General features: G+C 32.0%; 1 protein-coding gene across 1 annotated transcript in view; it reads left to right on the top strand.

Moving 5' to 3' along the window:
- Window positions 1–4,719: 4,719 nt before the first annotated feature.
- Window positions 4,720–20,554, top strand: part of LOC106666271 (paired box protein Pax-6-like) — an 89,394-nt gene continuing 73,559 nt past the window's right edge. The window contains exon 1 of the mRNA XM_014393353.2: window positions 4,720–5,042. Within this exon, the coding sequence (XP_014248839.1) occupies window positions 4,853–5,042 (190 nt within the window). The 5' untranslated portion in view covers window positions 4,720–4,852. The remainder of the gene's footprint in view (window positions 5,043–20,554) is intronic.

The following is a 20,554-nucleotide window of genomic DNA, read 5'->3' on the forward strand; positions in this document are numbered from 1 at the left end:
TCAAAACTGGGACTTAACTGATGAGCAAGCATCAAGTCTGATATCCAGTTATGCAGTTACTTTTTTAAGTTAGCTATTGATAAAGTAATATCCATTGTAAAAAATCATATCTAAGTCCTAAGTGCTTCCCAATCTCAACATTCGTATAATTCCTGTTAATGACTTAATTAAGAAGAATCAAGTCTGTGGTTTGATATGATAATTTTATCGATTTGTATTGAGTCCTATTAGTTTTCTTAGTCAATATTTATAGTTCGAATACATGCCTGCCTTTTTGAACTTTTCCGTACCTTTCAAAGGATCAAAAAGTTAACTCAAAAGCACTAAGTTTTGGAGCTGTACGCAGTTATTTTTTATCTGTCACACAACTTTATCAATTCTAAGATTTACATAATCATAATGCTTGCAAAATGTTTTTTTATTTATTCCTGTATAAATGAATCTTCAAAAATGGGCATAGCTGATTTATATAAAATCTGGGATCTGATTTGCAGTTATGCAGTTAATTTTTCAGTGTCTATATTTAAGTAAAGTTTTGGTAAATAATATCTGTTCGAAAAGAATTGTAGCATAAGGGGTCCAAACTGCTTCACAATCCCAAAATTCGAATATTTACGTTAGGTTTTTGATAAAAAATAATATCTACTTTGTATAATAATAGAAAGCCCTATGTGCCTCCCATTCCCAACATTCGAATATTTACGTTAGATATTTGATAAACATAATATTTATTCCACGGCCAACTTTTTAAGCTCCCTTAAATTTTCACTTAAACGTTCGAATATATTACTAAAAGTGTTGGAGAAGCAAGTCTGGGGGTTTGATACGCATTTCCTGTTTTTACGTTAAATTTTAATAACCATTAGTCAAGTAAGTGAACTATGTATCCTTGCGAATAAATTTTTCTATACTATAACTAACTTCACTAAATTCACTAAATTCACTAATTTCGTGGTCCGCTTGACCAATTAATATATTACAATTAATTAGGGTTTTTAGTTGAGATAAAAAAGTCAATGGCACGAGCGGGATTTGAACACACGATCTTCGGCTAGATGTGCCGCTGCTCTACCACTTGAGCTATCGTGACCTCGATCCACTCGGACACGAACCTCCCATCTCAACCCCACCTTTTGAATTTTCCCTCCTTTTTGCCATTTTTCAAATGTCGTGTAATCGGATTGGATTTTCGACGACAAATGAAATGGCCATGGAGAGCTTTAGTGAAGTGTACTTCATTTTAAATCATTAAATTCACTAATTTCGAGGTCCGCTTGTCCAATTAATATATTACAATTAATTAAGGTTTTTAGTTGAGATAAAATGAAAAATGGCAAAAAGGAGGGAAAATTCAAAAGGTGGGGTTGAGATGGGAAGTTCGTGTCCGAGTGGATCGAGGTCACGATAGCTCAAGTGGTAGAGCAGAGCCGTATCTAGCCGAAGATCGTGGGTTCGAATCCCGCTCGTGCCATTGACTTTTTTAACTCAACTAAAAACCTTAATTAATTGTACTATAACTAACTTTACTTTCAAATTTTTGGAGTTTTGTGGCTTTTCAAAAATGAGGCTTCAAATGGCTTCACCTAACAGAAACAAGTCTCAAGTTTGCTATGCAATTTTCATTATTTGCGTTTACGTTTTGATAAAATAGCCCAGATTTAAAAAAAATCATAGTAGTGTCAGATTTCTCTATGTGAAATTTAATCGTTATCGGCCATCCAGGTCTGCCTGTCCTTACTGTATTCGTCAGACGCATCATAATGAACCCTCGAGTTCCATGGGGTTTTAAACCCGAAATTCATATTTAGAAGTACGTTGGATTTGAATTCAGGGCCGTTGAAATTCGAACCAGAGACAGTGATGGTCTAACGGCGAGGGCAGGCCTACCTGGATAAATACTTATGACGACAAAATAATAATATAAAACAAAAATTTTCTAAATGCCTCCTAATCAGTATGTAAATGTGTGAAACATATATAAATATTTGACCGAACTAAAGTAACGTTCAAAATTTTCAAAATTCACAAAGCGGACTTAACTGTCAAAAATAATCTCTGGTCTGTTTACATTTTGTGTTTAATTGTTGATAAGACGATATTGATTTTGAGAAATCATAGTAATTCCATAGAGTTTTCTAATCAATAAGTGTCCGTATCTGAACTAACTTCAACTGTGTTCAAATTTGTGTGGCTTCTCAAAAAAGTAACTAAACTCGAAGGATGAACGTTTCTATTTTCAGGTTTTTAAAATCATATTGATTGTCATAACATTTTACGAGATTCACCTAATCAATTTTATATTTGCGATTATTTAAATATCAACTAACATTTTGCCAAATTTGTTTGTATCTTTTGGATAATGGAAATTAATTCTATCGTAGCAAGCTGGGTCTGATAATCAATTTCCATTTGTTTTTTTAGTTGTTTATCGGTCAATAATTGTATTGCATATGTAAATATGAGAAAATCTGGGATAAAGCAAACGGTTTAAAAACAGAAAATCAGTTTTACGAATTAAGATTTGAAAATTTTGAAAAATAAAAAACGAACAATAACATAAATAATAATTAGTTTTTATAAAACAACATTTCAATGAAATATCTATTTTAAAACAGAAGCATATTTATTGTAACTACCTTAAATTAAAGGAAAAAAATACTTTATTTTCTTCTAGAATGTTACAATTTATTAAACTTTGATTGTATATTCCTCAAAGCCTGCCAAAAGGTGTAACAGTTATCTAAAATAATTATTTTGTGGGCAATTAGTAGAATAAAAGTTGTTTCCAATAGAAAAACTATTTTCAGTATAATGAGGACGAGGAATTGAATGTATTTGCCAAAACAAATGAGTGAAATGAACTATATGAATAATTACAATTAATTAAGGTTTTTAGTTGAGATAAAAAAGTCAATAGCACGAGCGGGATTCGAACCCACGATCTTCGGCTAGATACGTCGCTGCTCTACCACTTGAGGTATCGCAATAAATAAATAAAAATCCAATCCGATTACACATTTGAAAAATAGCAAGAAAGGAGAGAAAATTCAAAAGGTGGGGTTGAGATGGGAAGTTAGTGTCCGAGTGGATCGAAGCCAAGATAGCTCAAGTGGTAGAGCAGCGGCGTACCTAGCCGAAGATCGTGGGTTCGAATCCCGCTCGTGCCATTGACTTTTTTTATCTCAACTAAAAACCTTAATTAATTGTAATATATTAATTGGTCAAGCGAACCACGAAATTAGTGAATTATATGAATAATATAAACTTAAATTGTTGTATCATTAAAAATATTTTAGTTTTTTTAATTATTTAATTTTAATAAAAATTAGGAGATGGCTGGCTTCATCGATCAGGAAAAAGAAGAAAGGAAATTGCTGGAGCCTGATTAAGTAACTTTGTTAAGCCATTAAGTGACATCGAATAGCAAGTCTACTTGTTCCTATATACAATTAATTATTATACAAATTTGCATATACGATATGCAATGAAACTGTAACAAAAAAATACATATTAGAATAAACAAAGACATCTTTTACCCAAAACTCTTTTTTACCATTTCGGAAGTAAAACCTCAAAAAAAGTCAAAATTACATCGAATGTTCGAAAAATTGGCTTAGTCTGAAAAATAGTAAGATTAACGAATTTTTGTTTATATCTTTCACTAATCAAGAAAAAAGACGAGAAGAAATTGTTCGAGCCTGATTAAGTATCGGACTTTGTGAAGCCATGAAGTGTCATCGAATGGCAAGTCTACTTGTTCCTATGTGAAATATGTTATGAAACTGTAAACAGAAAATTCGTATTTGAGTAAACAAAGGCTCTTACATTTTCTACCCAAAACTCTGCAGGACATTCTCATGGAGGCTTGGACGATATAACTAAACTTTTACCACATCGGAAGTTAAACTTCAAAAGTAATGTAAATTACATCGAATGCTCGAAACATTGGCTTAGTCCGGGAAATAATTAGCTTAACGAAATTTTTTAAATCTTTTCGAATAGCCGTCATCGATCAGAACAAAGAAGAGAGGAAATTGTTCGAGCCTGATTAAGTATCGGGTTTTGTGAAGCCATTAAGTGTCATCGAATAGCAAGTCTACTTGTTCCTATGTACAATTAATTATTATACAAATTTACATATACCATATGCAATGAAATTGTAACCAAAAATGCATATTAGAGTAAATAAAGATATATTTTACCCAAAACTCTGCAAGACATCCTCATGGAGACTCAGGACGATACAACTAAACTTTTACTATTTCATAAGTTAAACTTCAAATATAATCAAAATTACATCAAATGCTCGATTATAAAAAATAATAACTGTTAGGCATTCATGGTCCTTGTGGATCCTACCATTTAAATAAGTGGTGAAAGTATGTTTAAGAGTAAATGGATAAAAAGAGCGGAGAATGTAGTCCTTTAAGGTGACGAGATTTGCACAATTTAAGAGTAATGGTTAAGCTTGAGTTTGAAACTTGTCATAATATTGAAAGGGGCGATGGACTCGCCCATTTATCCAAAGCGATATCGATTATCACCGTACGAATAACAATTTTCCACGGTTCTTCCGGGACAGGTCGAGGTTCCAAATCTTCGTCGGGGGGAGAAAATCAAGTATCCGGAAAAAGGAGCTGGAAGAGGCGAAAGAAGCGTAGAATGGCCAATTCCTCTTCGGGGCAGCGGTAGGAGGTGTCAGAAATCAATGAGAGGGGAAGAGAAAAGAGCGAGAGAGGTGAACAGTTGGTCAGGCAGCGGCAGGTAGATGGTTGGAGTTTGCCCCCTCTGCCACGACCCCACTACGCCCTTTTCTGCCTCTGCTCCTCAGTCAACTCTGCGCCGGTGAAGGATGCTCGTCTCCAACACGACCACCTCGCAAAAATTGTCCGACTTTTCAGTTTCGGCATTATGTCGGACTTCGCCCCAGCCGTCAACGAATCCATCGCCTTCGGCGGACGCGGTCGTCACCAACTGGAGGCTAGACGCGCTGCCCGTCCCCGCTTCGATACCAGTACTGCCGTCCGTACCTCAACCACCAGGTGGGTTCGGTGTCTCTCGCCTAAACGGCTATTTATTATTGTAAAAACAAGTTTTCTTTACAAGACAGACTTCGCTGCCGGTTCAAAACAGAATTTTACGCGAGAATTAACCAAAAGATTTCACCTCACGTCTAGTGATCTGATTGAATTTTAACACCAAGGTATAACACTTACGTAAAAAACAGGCCCAAAATGTGATATATGTCACTTTATAACCGAAGTTATGTAATCGTTAAGCGCGATCATCCACCTTCTTGATCATCCGAATAAAAACTAGTCATAATAGGCAAGGAAGATCATTAATCAATCAATCATCTCTTATTCACTCCTACGCTTAAAACTTGTCAAATAAAACTACTTAAGTACAAATTAAATTAATCATAATACAATTTTAAATTAATCAAATAAGTATATTTTCACCTGATATACAACACAGAAAAAGGTTAAACACTGAAAAAAAGTTTCCTGTCAAATTTTTAAATTAAAAAACAACGTTGTTTTTTAAAAGATATGAAAAGCTTGTTGAGTTAATTAATTATATAATTAAGTTTAATCTAATTTTATTAATTGAACGATTATCATCGTGCCTGCGAATTACCCAAACGCCGATTAATCTAAAAAAATAATTGTCCTGTTTATTTTGATAATTAATTCATCAATTTTTGGATAGATTGTATGATTTTGTATTTCTCTACCAGCCATCATAACGGCCAATGTATATGCCAAAATATCATCTCCAGAAATGGTAAAGTTTGATTAATTTGCAAATATGCTACATGCCTGATGGTGTTTTGTCCAATTTAATATGACCTATTGTGTATTTTAAATTTTATATATTTAAAAAAAATCATACTTGCTTTTTAATAACGTCAGGCGATGACATGACTGTAAATCTTATGCACTTTTATGCGGTGTAAAAACAAGAAGAGAGGTAGGTTTTATAATAATTTATCACTTCTATTTTTATTATATTTATTATATTCGTAAGAATGTTTTTGTAATATTTTCGCCATGAGCATAATATATTTCTGGCCCTGGAATTGAAATTGGTTGAGAAAAATAATGAAAATTTGATGGCATCTTTTAAAAATAATTTGATCAGTCTAGATGTAGGGTCCGTCTAGAACAGTCGGTATAGAACAATATGATTGCCTAACAAAAAGCCGTCTTTATTTTAACAGACAGAAATTTTATTTTCGGTGAAGTGTGGTTAATTTATAAATATTTTTACCCAATGGTGTTTCGTCAAATTTAATATTTGCATTATATTTATTACATTCGCAAGAAATATTTTGTAAAATTTTCATCGCACATCCTTCGGCACAAAATACTATCGCTGGACCTAGAGTTGAAATTAGTTCAGGAAAATTTAGTTCATTTTTAAAAAATAATCTAATTAGTCCAGATGTTCAGTCTGTTCAGAATAATACTTATTATCGTTCTTTGTGCAACTAAGATTAGGTAACAAAAAGTTATACGGATTTATTTAAACAGGCAAACATTTTCTTTCTAATTGGATTCAATGTGTCCTTTATGTAGCGCTAAGGCTCCTAAATGAACTATTACACCTTTTAACTAACTACCCTGTTTTGACTCTTTCCAGAAAAAAAAACGAAAAATCCCTTTCATTCAGATTTATGAAACCTTTCATTATTATTAGACTACTTACTAATTATTAGACTACTTACTTAATCCGCTGACTTGAAAAAAATTTTTGGCTACTTTATTTTACAGATTGACTATAATTTGGCTTCTCGTACATTTCATTAAAATTACTTTGAGTTTTTTCTTTTACATAACTTTTATTAGTATTAATTAACAATCTACCTCCACTTAAACCTTACCTGTTTACGAAAAACGTTATTATACATACATAAAATAAATTTTCATTATTGAAGCCGTGTTTTAAATACATATTTATAAATCAGTTTGCAACAAAACTATCATCTCCCTTGAAAAAGATAATTTAACCAACCATATTAAAGCAAAGGTACATTTTTCGACGGGAAGTTTTCCTGTAAGTTCCAGAGTTTGTGTGTTTTATTTCATTTTAGTTATTTACCATACCGTAAATAGTATATATTTGAAATTTTAAAAAAAAGTTTAAAAAAAGTAAAGTTCTAAGCCTTACTAGGGGTAAAACACCCCATCTTTAATGGACAAATATTACTGAATCGACGTGTAATATCTAACGGTGTAATTTATATAAATACATATTTAAACGTTCTTCAAAGAAAACAAAATTCATGAAAAATTATAAAGAAAAGAAATCTGCATCGACTCCGATCAATAAAATCCAAAATAAATGACAACCGTTGCAAGTTTTTTTAAAAAATTCCATTGATTGATTAATTTTTATTAAGTGTATAATTAAATCATGTCAATCTTATTAACAGATTTGTTTTTTGTTTTACGATCTTCCAAAATAAATTAAATGTTCCAATTGTTTCACGTGGCAAATATATTTTATTTTTAGTGTCATTTCAATTCACCAATTATTCAACTTAATTAACCTTTACCTCTCGGCCAGTAAGAAATCAAAAATATGAAATGAAACGGTCCACAAGCCAATATTGTACGTACATCGAAATCATGTTTTTTAGTATAGTACTGATTAATTTACACATTTTCATGTTACGAAGTATTCATATTTGCCACGCTAACGGTTTTGGGTTCGCATCCCAGCATAGCCCTTGGAATTTTAATTGAGAATAATTTGAAACTTGTAATCTGGTTTGATCCCTCGTCCGCGACACCCGACGAGTAGATGGACATTAATCCCTCTTGTAGGACAAAAAGCAAAGATGTAAAATTAACTCATTTTTCCAGCTATGTATTTGTTGGTCTTTCGAAATATTCAACTTGTAATAAAAATAAATCATTTATCCATATGACATGGAAGTACATGAATGTATAGAACTTTATGTTAAAACATGCATACAAACATGTTAAGTTTAATGTCAATTTTAAAATTGAATTAATGAATATTTTTGTTGTTAATTATATACACTAGAAGAGAAACAGATAATAATTCGTTTACAGCTAAACAAAAAAGATAATCTTCTTTGTTAAAAGCACTAAAGGCAAAGCTGTTAAGTTGTTGGATCTTTAAATCACAAAGTTATTTATTTTAGTTACTTGCAATTGAATAATTTAGTAATAATATACATATAACTTGATAATAATAATATTATAAGGCAAATAGGAGTTCATGGAAAGAAAGTCTTCCGTAGTTCATTACTGTATATTATTTAAATGTTTTGCAATTGGTGTAGATCTTTCAGAACAGGACATATTTCTAGGAAATGGACGGTATCTTCGCTTGTATTTAGGTTACACATGGACTATGCAAATACCTTGTCTCTCCTGGTTGATAATTTAACTGAAGAAGTTTCCTTCTTGCTCTGAAATAGTGTTTTTGCATATCATTTAATTTTATTATTGTTTACATAGCTACTTGTTGGTTGTGAATTTAATTTTTGGGGTAGTTCGTTGTGTTCATTTTTCTGGGCTTTAATTAACATTTGAGTTTTGTGTTTTGTATCTATTTCTATTGTTAAATTTTATGTCTTGAATTTTTTAAGATTCTCTCTATTTATTTTATTTTCAAACTTTCTACCTAACGTTAACTAATTGTTATACCATAATATTTTTTTGTATTTACTACTTTCGCCAGAACACTTGTCAATCTGTTTGCTGATTTAGGGTTTTTGAAGTGTAATTTAAGTGCAGTTTTATTGTATAACTGTATAGGGGTGGGATATATCTTTCTAGATATAAACGATATTCGGTAGATGTATTTGTCGGGAGTAATTTTTTCATGAAATATTTCTGTAGCTTCTCAATTTCATGCGAATTCTCGAATCCCCAGACTTGTTCTCATAACCCACTACTGTCTGAATTGCACTATTGAAAACTTTTATAAAGTGAAGTACTATTCAATTATTATTTTTCCGAATACTATTGACTGCAAATTTAGCCACTTTTTCTTTAATATTTAATTAAGTTAATATTAGTTAAGTTAAATGGGGATTTGTGGATGCCCAAATAGTTAAATCTATCCTCATACATAAACCTTTCTCCGTTCAAAAATCTGTTTTAAGATTCTTCAGCTTTTTTGTCTATCTATCAATGGTATATCTAGCCGTTTTTTTCTCTATATCATGCGTGGATTTTGTTTCATTCTTGAAGTTATTTTTTTTTCTTCAAACACCCTTAAGAAATTAAATAACATAGAAATTAGAAGAATTATGCATTTATTCTGTTTTATTCCTTTCATTTGAGAAACTGCATAAGTCTCATTTTCCGAAAATACGAGTTTCAAGCAAATTTTGATTTCTTTGTGGAAGACACGTGTTCTAAAAAGTAACAACATAAGTTACAAAACTTTTAGCTTCGTTACCAAGTTTCTAATTAAAGAGAAAAGAAACAGATTTATGTTGTTTCACTGCCGACTAAATAAATACATGATTTATATGGTTCATATTGTAAATAGATATTTTGTAACCAATACAAACTTAACTTCAACAACTTACCTTAAAATTAATAATAAACCACGTACCAATGTAAATTTATAACTTACATTTAATTGTGATTGCTAACTATATTAAATTCAATCGGACTTTATTAAACCGCTAGATTTAGATGACTTTTATACTGATAAATGCAATATAATTATGAAACAAAAAAACATTAATTTCTACACTTCAACTAATTAGTTAAGTTTGGTGTTCCTTCGTTAATATTCGCCACAACTGCATACAATTTTCGACATTTTGCCTTTGAACTGTTGCACTTCGTTCTTTCCAATAAATCTTTAGATAAATGGCGATTGTTCATTTTCTAATTATTATGAATTCCTTATAATAAATGCATATTTAGACATTTTTCCCGTGGTTTTAACCGTATTTTTGTTGTTGTTGTTGTTGTTGTTTTTTTTCTCTGACCATTTTTCGTGTTATCGTTTAACAAAAAAATTATATTTCATAATCCTTGTAAGAAAAATTGAGCACACAATCGAAAACCAGTGATACTGATCCGATACAAATACTACAGACACAAAAAGATATCCAAATCTGTCAATATCGGTGTTAGCAAATTCAAGTCCAAAAACATAACTACATTTTCCGAGCCATATCAAAAGTAACATTTTGTACAAGTATTGAGTACCATCATGGCCCCCCTATAGGTTTTTTCATTGTAAATAGTTTAGTATATAATTATATATTAGCGTGAAAGATTGATGAAAAGCTGTATATATCTGCGAGAACGATGCTGGATTTATATGCATAGAGGTTTAGGCTATAGGTTTTTTCGAGAATGATGACCGGTTATCTTCGGAATATAGGATTGGTAGCCCGTCATGTAGTATGCTTGTTTTTCGTATGAATGATATAGTTATGCAAAAATTGATGTGATATGTGAAGGGCTCAAGGGAAGTGCCCTAGGAGTAATAGATAAAAATGCACAGGAGTACGATACAAAATAGATACATAAATGAGAGCCTATACTATGACCTTGCCGTTTTTCGAAAAAAAAACAGTGGAGCGAGTATTGCCCCTTGTGTCACACCTGCAGAACTTACTTTATCTCAGAAGTCTCTTATTAGTGGTTTACTGTTTATTGGTTTAATATTAGATGTAGATGTATGATTCGGGGTGTGTGCTATACTGCGTCCTTTAAGAGCTATTGCACTCCTGTTCTGTGTTTAAAGCACTCCGGTAAGTCCTAGTTCATCAAGGAACATGATTAGTAGGCCCGGTTTCAATGGTTGACTCTCTTCTACGGTTATATTGTATAGTTTAAAACTAAGAAAAAAGTAAAATAATCGAGTTATAATTGTGAGAATATATATTGAGGCCTGCGGATGAACATCAATCTTCTGTTACTTCTGGTTATCTTTTGCCTTCTCTAGTAAAATAATGTTTGTAAGAGACTCACCCTACTTATAACCCTAACTAGCCAAAAATTTGTAAAACTTTGACACAAACCTATAACTGAATGTCTACAGCGGCTCAGGGTAAGCTTCATCAGCAAGGATATCTTTTAAATCATTGTTGTGGCTGTGATACAATGAGCCAGAGAGATTATTTTACAGGATTTCGTTTAACGAACCTTAATCTATAAATTTAATAATTTACACAAACGCACAACAAGCTCCAAAATTTACATCGGTTCATCGGGTAACGATTGAGTATTATAACAGCGTAAAAAATAAAAAATAAATAAAGTCAACTTAACAATATACTAAACCGTGAAATACGATCGGATTTATTTTTATTCAGAGCCCAGGCTTCCAAAGTTCAATCATTATTCTCCTCCAGTTTGCCCGTAGGAAGGGCAATAAAATGGCCAAAGCTTGATTCATCGACCTCCACTCATGTTGGAGTATTATGTTGTCCTCGGAGATCATCCGGGATTTACCTTGTAGAGCAGTTAGTTATTCCCTCTAGCCACGAGCGGTTCGGCCGAAACTTACTGTTTCATTTCGAAAGATTTAGAATCCCGAATTCCCTTTTCGCCTTTACGCAATTAGGAAGAACGGGGTTCAGGGAACTTGTAACTAGTTTATTTATTGTACTGGGAATCTCGTCTATAACCCTTGTTAAAATTTAGGCTTACTAGATACAAATGAAACTAAAAACAATACTTAGAAAAAAATGACGTACATACTTTTAAAAATAACATGTAAACTTTTTTAGAAAGTTAACATTGATCACTAGTACAGTGCTACATTATAGTTTAAGATGATATCATTCTCTCTAATAAAAGATTGTAATAAAAACATTATTTATAATCACAATACAAAATAATAACACAATATTTGAACATATACATAAATACAATAATATTACGTAATAAAAGAATTAAATTACACTTTCATTAAACAAGGTGACTTTATCAACTATGCTGATTATATTAAACCTTTAATAGAGTTATAGTAAATAGTCAGCTGCCTGCTTCGTTGTTATCCTTTCTCTATCAACCTTTTCTTGAGCTTCTTGTGGTAACTCAAAATAATCTGTTTTATACAGGATAATACAGGTTTTAGGTTCCGTTTCTAGGCATAGCTTCTCTTTTTTAAGTTCTAAATCGATTAAGGACCTGCCTAAATATTTAAAATTAAATATAGCTAGCAAACTTTATCGACGAAAACATTAAAAAATGAATTCCTTTAAATTTTGGTTTGGCTTAACTCCTTCAAATGATTATCGTCGTTTGTCGGTCCAAATAGAAAAACCGTAAAGTTTAATGTGATTTATCTTAATTCTTTTTACATTCGTCTTCAAATATATTTAACAATTGTGTTGTGTTACACTGTTTTCTGTAGAATTTGTTCAAAAAGATTTTCGGTGTAGAATAGTTGTATTTCATCTCTAGTGGAATCATGATTTATTTATTGTTCTAATTGTTTTATCCCATTTTGTAATTCTAAGGGCTCGATAGTTCGTGGAACAGATAAAGGAGGACATTTTGTTGCAAACAAATGTTCCTTCAAAATATTCTTTCACTTAGTCCATCTTTACAGCGACTGTTCTATAGCAGTAAAAACTTCATAATCTTCTGGTAATACTTGCCAAGTTTTCTTCTTCTTGTGACATTCTTTCTCTGCTTTCTTCAACTTTAAAGAGAGAGCAGAGCCAACTTGCTAGGATGTTTTAATTTAATTTCCACGATTGTTCTATGTGATTTTATTCTCTCTAATAAAATAGTACAATAAAAACAATATTAATAAACGTAATACATAGTAGTACATAGATATAATAATATTACTTAATAAAATAATTATATTACATGTTCTTAAACAAGGTGATCGAACTAGGTTCTATTGCCTTGCAGCTGTCCTTTTTCCTCTTGAATTTTATTTTTTAGGTTTGTTTTAAACAGTAAAACATGGATGCTTAATATTATGTATTATTGCTAAGTTCATTTGTTCTAACAATACTGAAGTATTTTAACTTTACTTTTTTAGTCGTTTCGTTGTCTTCTTAACACGTGTCTGATGTAACACGTTCATTTTAAAGTTTATCCTGTTTGAAAAATATTATACATAATATTAATGCACACAGAACGTAAAGTCTCACATCAGAAGAATTAAATTATACACACCGTACAGTGCACTTATTACTTTTGATATAAGTACAACTTATGCAACATAAGAGCATGTGCATTTAAATCCCACCCCGGCCCGGATATTTACACTGGGTATTTTCTCGTAACAAACAGGAGTTTTGTAATACCAAAAATTGCCTATTTGTTTACATTTAACGTATAATTTATAAACTACATTAGATATTATAAAACAATTCAGAAAATCTGGGTTGAGGAACACACCTTAAAGTTGACTAATTATTAGTGCACCCAACAATCCATTAATTCATGGCGTTGTGCGTCATTTCATCCTCAGCAGAAGCAGTTTCTGTTATTGTGTTCTTTAACATCGCTTAAGTTTTCCGATAAGTCTAATAAAAATATGGTAATGATGAAGTGAGTATATCAATTCAATAGTTACAAATGATCTAATCACAAACTGGTTTTGCAGTGTTCTCGATTTCGTTGTTTTCATTAATCACTTATCATCAGACAAAGCAAATTATCTACAAGAACAACAAAACAACCTGCGGAATACGCATTTGTAGATAACTTGTAAACGCTAATGATTAGCGATTACAGCTTGAAATACGGGTCACTATCAAGACAGTTCTTGAGTAGAACCATCTTTTTTGATTCCCCGGCTTACTGTGAAAGCTGAAATTCATCCTACCCAGCACCGCATTTTTCTTAGTGTTCCTTACGACGGTACATCGATATCTCCTATAACGAAGCTGGCGTCCCACAAGGGAGCATTCTTAGACCTCTCCTTTACACGATATACTGCCGACATCCCTACAAAACAATCCTCTTCTCTTTTTCTGACAATATACCAATCCCTCAACAAAACCTTCATAACCATTTGCACTGCAACATATGGCTCAAAGGACAATTAAACCAAAACCACGATCAGCTAGTACATTAATTTCACACTTAGACTGATTTCACGGACACCTATTTGTTGTGAAGGAATTTCACTACTCCCTCCGTCATACGCATTACTTGAGACTTCACCACTGCACGCAAGACTCTTCCTCCTATTTCTTCCGTCTTTATTATTTGAAACTCTTGTCAGCTGTTTGGGTGTTTTATTTATGTACATTTCGACATTTCACCAAGTGTTCTCTTCAGGGCAAAAACTATAAACGTGTATACAAGATGAAAGGATAGGTTAAACGTTTATATAAGGCTTTTTAGCTGAAGTGGAAACTTGGTGAAGTGTCGCAACGAAACAAATAAAAAACTAAATCAGCTGAGAAACGTTTCACTGATAAATTACATATCTGCACCCTGTGGGCAAATATAGAGTCGAAAAATACAACTTTTCAGGTTTGCGTTTTAAATGTCTAGACCTTTGGAACAAATTCAATTTTTTTAGTAACGGTTTTTTCAATTTTAATCAAATATTATCATATTCAATGTAGTTGTCCAAGTAATTGGTTATATTGATGGGTTATTTGAGTTTACAAATAGTCAAGTAGGATCATCGAAATGTTGGCGTACCTTTCCGAGATGTCTATAAAGGACTGATAGGTCTGAAGACTTCATGGATTATGCACTTATCTCATTTTGCCAAAATTTTATTTCTAGTTTTCCCCGAGGGTGCAGTATATCCCTAGTTGACAGTTTTTTTTTTACTTTGCCCTACCGACATTCAGTCAATGTCATTTTGTTGGTGACTATGCCAACCGACCCGGGCCACCCCCAAAGGGCACCTCCACATACGCCCGCTTTTCATTTTCGGGTATACACTTAATTTCGGCAGCATTAGGAGGATGTGGATAAAAACCGAACATGGCCACAGGGGCCCCTGGAAAAGTCCACATCCCTCCCGCTTCCCGGGGACCATTTACCCTTTGCATGTGGAGCAGCCTCCGGAGAAAACCCGAGCCAGCCAACCTAGCACCCCCGGAACTACCCAGGCTCCTCACCTCTTAATCAATCAATTAATAAATAAACAATTAATAAATAATCTATAAAATGTACCAATATTAACAAACAACAATATAAATAGTCAATAAATAAATCAGTATTTACAGCGGTAATAAATAATCAATTGGTAAATAAATCACTAATATAAATATATAAATACTACTACATAAATAACAATGACAATTATTAATAAATTAATAATTAGACAGATTTTGCGTTAATTAATTGATTAATTAATTGGTAATTAAGCCTTAAGTTTATTTTTATTTAAAATTCAAACAATGTTTTAAATACCATTTCATTTTCAGAACCTATAAGGCTATAAAAATGAAGGGCTTCTCTACCTCTTCGTAACTAAAGATTTGTTCGAACATGGCATTTCTTGCTTCTTCATACTCTGGACAATCAAACAAGTTGACAGTTCAACTCAAAAGTTTGATATTCACCGTGATTTTCAAACCGAGGTTGATTTATATTATCGAAGTATTCTAACTCCTAATGCATTCTAAGGTTCTAGGCAAAATATTTAGCCGCCCTTTTTATGTATTAAATCTCACTCAAAATTTCATCATCCCCTTTCCGCACACCTCAATGCCTTGGTCCGTCAGCTCAGTTCCACTACCATTCTAGTCGAATGGAACTACGAAGATCACGCGATACTTCTTACGTATTGATAGATAAATTTTAGAGTGAAATAATAAGTGCAGTTTTTTTCAGTATTAGTGATTACTTAGTTATCTTCAGGGTATATCATATTTTTTACTACTGGGTGTATTTACATTTTGCCTATATTCTTACATATAAATCATATTTTTGTGATATCTCCTTGTGTGATAGCTCCGGCTTATTGTACCTTCCTAGTAACTGCAGATGGAATCATCGTTGTATATGCCCGTGTTGTGTGTTTTCTCAGATCCAGTGACCGGTTAGTAGTCCTACCACTCCTCTGAATTTAGCCTTCTCCAATTGCAGCATCGATTTGGCCATGTTTCATCATAAGTTTACTGTGTCTAGAGCTAGAATTTATCCACTTTTCTTTTTCTTTTGCTTGGATCCATTCTGCGATGAAAGATTTTATATTTGTTTTTGTTAGCCCAAGTATAGGTTCGGGGCTTATGAATGGTCTCGCACATCCTCTTCTGGCTAGTCTGTCTGTTTTAAATTTGCATAGTTGAGTAGGACGCTGATAGTACGAGACAAAAAAAATCATTCAATATTCATGCGTCATACATGTCTTACAAAATAAGCACACAGAGAAAATGCTAAAAAAATTCGCCGACTGTAATACCATTTGTACCTCCGATTATATGCATATACTGTGTGTATGTGTTTCTTCTATTTTATAACATTGAGATTTTAAAACTTAGGTTGTCCCCAAAGGATTTGAGCACTTTCTGGAATAAAATTTATACTGGTCAGATTATCGGGTTGCCTGTAGCAATACTCGCTCCATAAACTTGTACCCGGTGCCCGCTAATAAATAAATCAGGGTCCGTGACACCCCGTATCTGCCGGTCCGGGATTGTACAACGCCCTTAAATCGACCACGGGTCAAAAACAAAGGGTAATTTCAGTTTGCTTTCGTCTGTTTGCCTTTTGCACCGTCTCGCCGCGACCTGTAATTGTTTTTCCACCCGCGACCCGTCATTATGAAACACGTTGGAATGCCAGATGTGCCCGCTTTATAATTATGGTGTAATTGGAACGATTCGGTGTTAACTTTGTTGTAATTTATTTCGTGACAAAAACCTCCTTATTTAAGGTACGACAACAGCATAATTGCTTTTCTCAGGCGGTGTATAATTCATTTTTCTTTACTTAACTGACTCATCCAATTTCCCGTTCATGTTCAAATAAAAGCGTTTGTTCATTTGCATCGACCTCCCGTTAATCATTTGATTATTTAAAACGCAAAACGGTGTTGGTCTGAGCTGCTTTGAAGACCTGCAAACAATCAACTTGACAATTTTTTCCTTATTTTTCCTTATTACTAGCCCTTTTAATAATAAATTTAGATTATTCACAAATCACTAATCGACGTAAATACAGTTTTCAAATCCATTGAATTATAATCACTTTATATTTCGTAAACAAGTGCTCCCCGGGATTTTGACAGAAGGAAAAGGAAGTGTAATTTTGAACATGGGCGAGCACTATGCGTGCGTTCTAGAGACGAATTGACCAATTTTCTTTACTTACCTAGCTTTAATCTTCTGGCATTTTCCACTCATTTCTCTACTCGTTGGACTTCGAAGATAATGACATTATGTTTGATCGGTCTAAGTTACATTATTTAAATGACGATTTCAAATCCGCTAAACGTTTCTGATAACAGTTTATTGGCCGTTTGTTTATTCAAAAAACAAGAATGTTTAACATATCGCGCGATTCTTTTATAAGGCAAACACTTCAATACTTCTTGTCGACAAATCGTATTTTAACAAAACCTGTTTAAAATAATTAAAAATATTTAAAACTCATGAAAGTCATAAAATATATTTAATGTTCTCTTGGTCGTTATCAGTGTGTAGTAAAAATAAAAATAAATTTTAAATCTTCGCCTAACAATACTTCTTCCAGGCTCTACAAGAGATACATTTTAATTTTGACCAATTTAACGTCAATTATATATAAAAACATTACATATATTTTTGTACTTGCTGATTTTTGGTCAGAATTTGTATAAATTAGTTTTCATAGTTGAAAAGGTGAAGAAGAAAGTGGAAAAGTTTTCAGTGTTAACATGAAATTAAAAGAATTTAAGCTTAGATATTTCTGACCAAAAATCAGTAAGTACAAAAATGTGTGTAATGTTCTTATAAATATTTGATTTTAAATATATATCAGAAATATATAAGCTTAAAACTTTTAATTTCATGTTAACACTGAAAACTTGGTCACTTTCTTCTTCACCTTTTCAACTACGCAACGACTAGACTAATTTAAACAAATTCTGACCAAAAATCAGTAAGTACAAAAATGTGTGTAATGTTCTTATATATACTTGATTTTAAATATATATCAGAAATATATAAGCTTAAATACTTTTAATTTCATGTTAACACTGAAAACTTGGTCACTTTATTCTTCACCTTTTCAACTACGAAACGGCTAGACTAATTTAAAGAAATTCTGACCAAAAATCAGTAAGTACAAAAATGTGTGTCATGTTCTTATATATACTTGATTTTAAATATATATCAGAAATATATAAGCTTAAGTACTTTTAATTTCATGTTAACACTGAAAACTTGGTCACTTTCTTCTTCACCTTTTCAACTACGAAACGACTAGACTAATTTAAACAAATTCTGACCAAAAATCAGTAAGTACAAAAATGTGTGTAATGTTCTTATATATACTTGATTTTAAATATATATCAGAAATATATAAGCTTAAGTACTTTTAATTTCATGTTAACACTGAAAACTTTGTCACTTTCTTCACCTTTTCAACTACGAAACGATTAGACTAATTTAAACAAATTCTGACCAAAAATCAGTAAGTACAAAAATGTGTGTAATGTTCTTATATATACTTGATTTTAAATATATATCAGAAATATATAAGCTTAAGTACTTTTAATTTCATGTTAACACTGAAAACTTTCTCACTTTCTTCACCTTTTCAACTACGAAACGATTAGACTAATTTAAACAAATTCTGACCAAAAATCAGTAAATACAAAAATGTATGTAATGTTTTTATATAATGGATGTTAAATTGGCCAAAATTAAAATGTATAATATATTCTATTTGCTGCTCTATATGTATATTATATTTATAGAGCCCTGAAGAAGGTGCAATAGAGTTCCGAAAGCTAGGCGAAGATTTAAAATTAAAAATATCTATTTCTGACCACATCCCTAATAACACCCAAATGAACATTATCTGCTTAAGTTGGTCAATAAACAACGGCGACTATAGAACAATATTTTCACAGATAATTTAACAAAATTTGAACATTCGAAGAAATAACACAAAATCGGCACACACAAAAAATAAACAAAAGATAATTCACACCCCTGAACATTTGAACTCCTTGCATTGTGATCATTGAAAATATCAAATAGACCAACGGAATCGGTAAAATTTTGACCTAACTATACGTAAATCTTGGGCCTTCCATACGAAGTATCATTGCACCAAGATAAAGTTTTTTCAAAAATCTAGAATTTTGCCGAAAACCTGTCATCAACTGTTGATCCGCTTCATATAAACTTAAGAGCTCGCCAAATTTGATCTTACCAGAATTGGTGTCGCATTATTATATCATTTGAATTACAGTAAATGAGCGATTTTTCTCTTATTTTTGAAGTGATTAGTAGTATTACTGTTATCTCCTTGTACGTACTGTCGAAGCTACCGGAACTGCCATTTCTTCAATCTAATTGTATTAAAATAATTATAAAAGATTAAAATTCAAAGTTTGTTTTATGAAATCATAAAAATATAATAAATATAAATTATAATATGCACCTGTACAGTGCATATTTTGTATACATAGCCTCACCTTTAATATATTTCTCAACATCTTCTCAATTAAACTCATTTTACGCAGTTTTAAAAAAGTTCTCTGTTCTTTCAAAAATACAGTCTTAACTCATTGGTTGCACTATGGATTTAATTTGTCCCTTTCCAAAGGAGTTTAAATATATTTTTTCTTTCCAAAATCATCCCCTTCATCCCCAATCTACCTTTTGGAAAGAAAAAAAATATATTTTCCAATGGAGAATTTTCTAAATGTTTAAAGTCAAGCAAAATTGTCCTTTAATGATAAAGCTGAAGTGAGTATGTTATTTAATATTTTAAATAAAACTGTGAGTAGGACTATCTTTTTAAAAATATTAAATTTTTTTTGTACTAGAGAATGGGCCAATATTAGAAACTAACCCACAAAATTCGTCCACAATTGGTAAGTTATTTGGATCTTTTGTCTTAAATGTACTTGGACCTCCTAGTCTATCTCTAATTTCTGATGAAAATCATGGGGTTTTTTTAAGGCAGAAACTACTTCTATATCTCAGCAGTGTGTCACTGACATCGCAAACTCAAGATCTTTATTTGACTTATATCAGGATTTATCCAAAGGCTTCGACTTATTCCACCACAAAATATTACTTCTCATACGACAAGATTTTGGCTTTAGTATTATGTTCCTCTGGTTTCGCAGCGTTTTCCACAATCGCTTAAAAATTCAGAGTTAATATGTGCTTTTTTTCTGAATTTCGAGATAGTACGGCTGTTCCCCAGGGCTCTTTCTTGGGTCCAGCTCTATTTCTCCTGTTTACCGTTCCTTCAACTCTTCATTCTGTTTACAGACGATTTCTCCCCATTTCTAGTATAAACGATTTCCTTGATCTTTAACATTCACACAATAATTTATACCAATGATGCTATGAAAATATGTCAACATAGAGAAATTCTATAATATTACTTACGCTTGTATGTTTACAAGTTTTTTTTTAAGTACGTGATTACTAAAACTC

Source organism: Cimex lectularius, unplaced genomic scaffold (assembly GCF_000648675.2).
Source record: "Cimex lectularius strain Harlan isolate CLEC.00 unplaced genomic scaffold, Clec_2.1 scaffold5, whole genome shotgun sequence".
Taxonomy (NCBI): Eukaryota; Metazoa; Arthropoda; class Insecta; order Hemiptera; family Cimicidae; genus Cimex; species Cimex lectularius.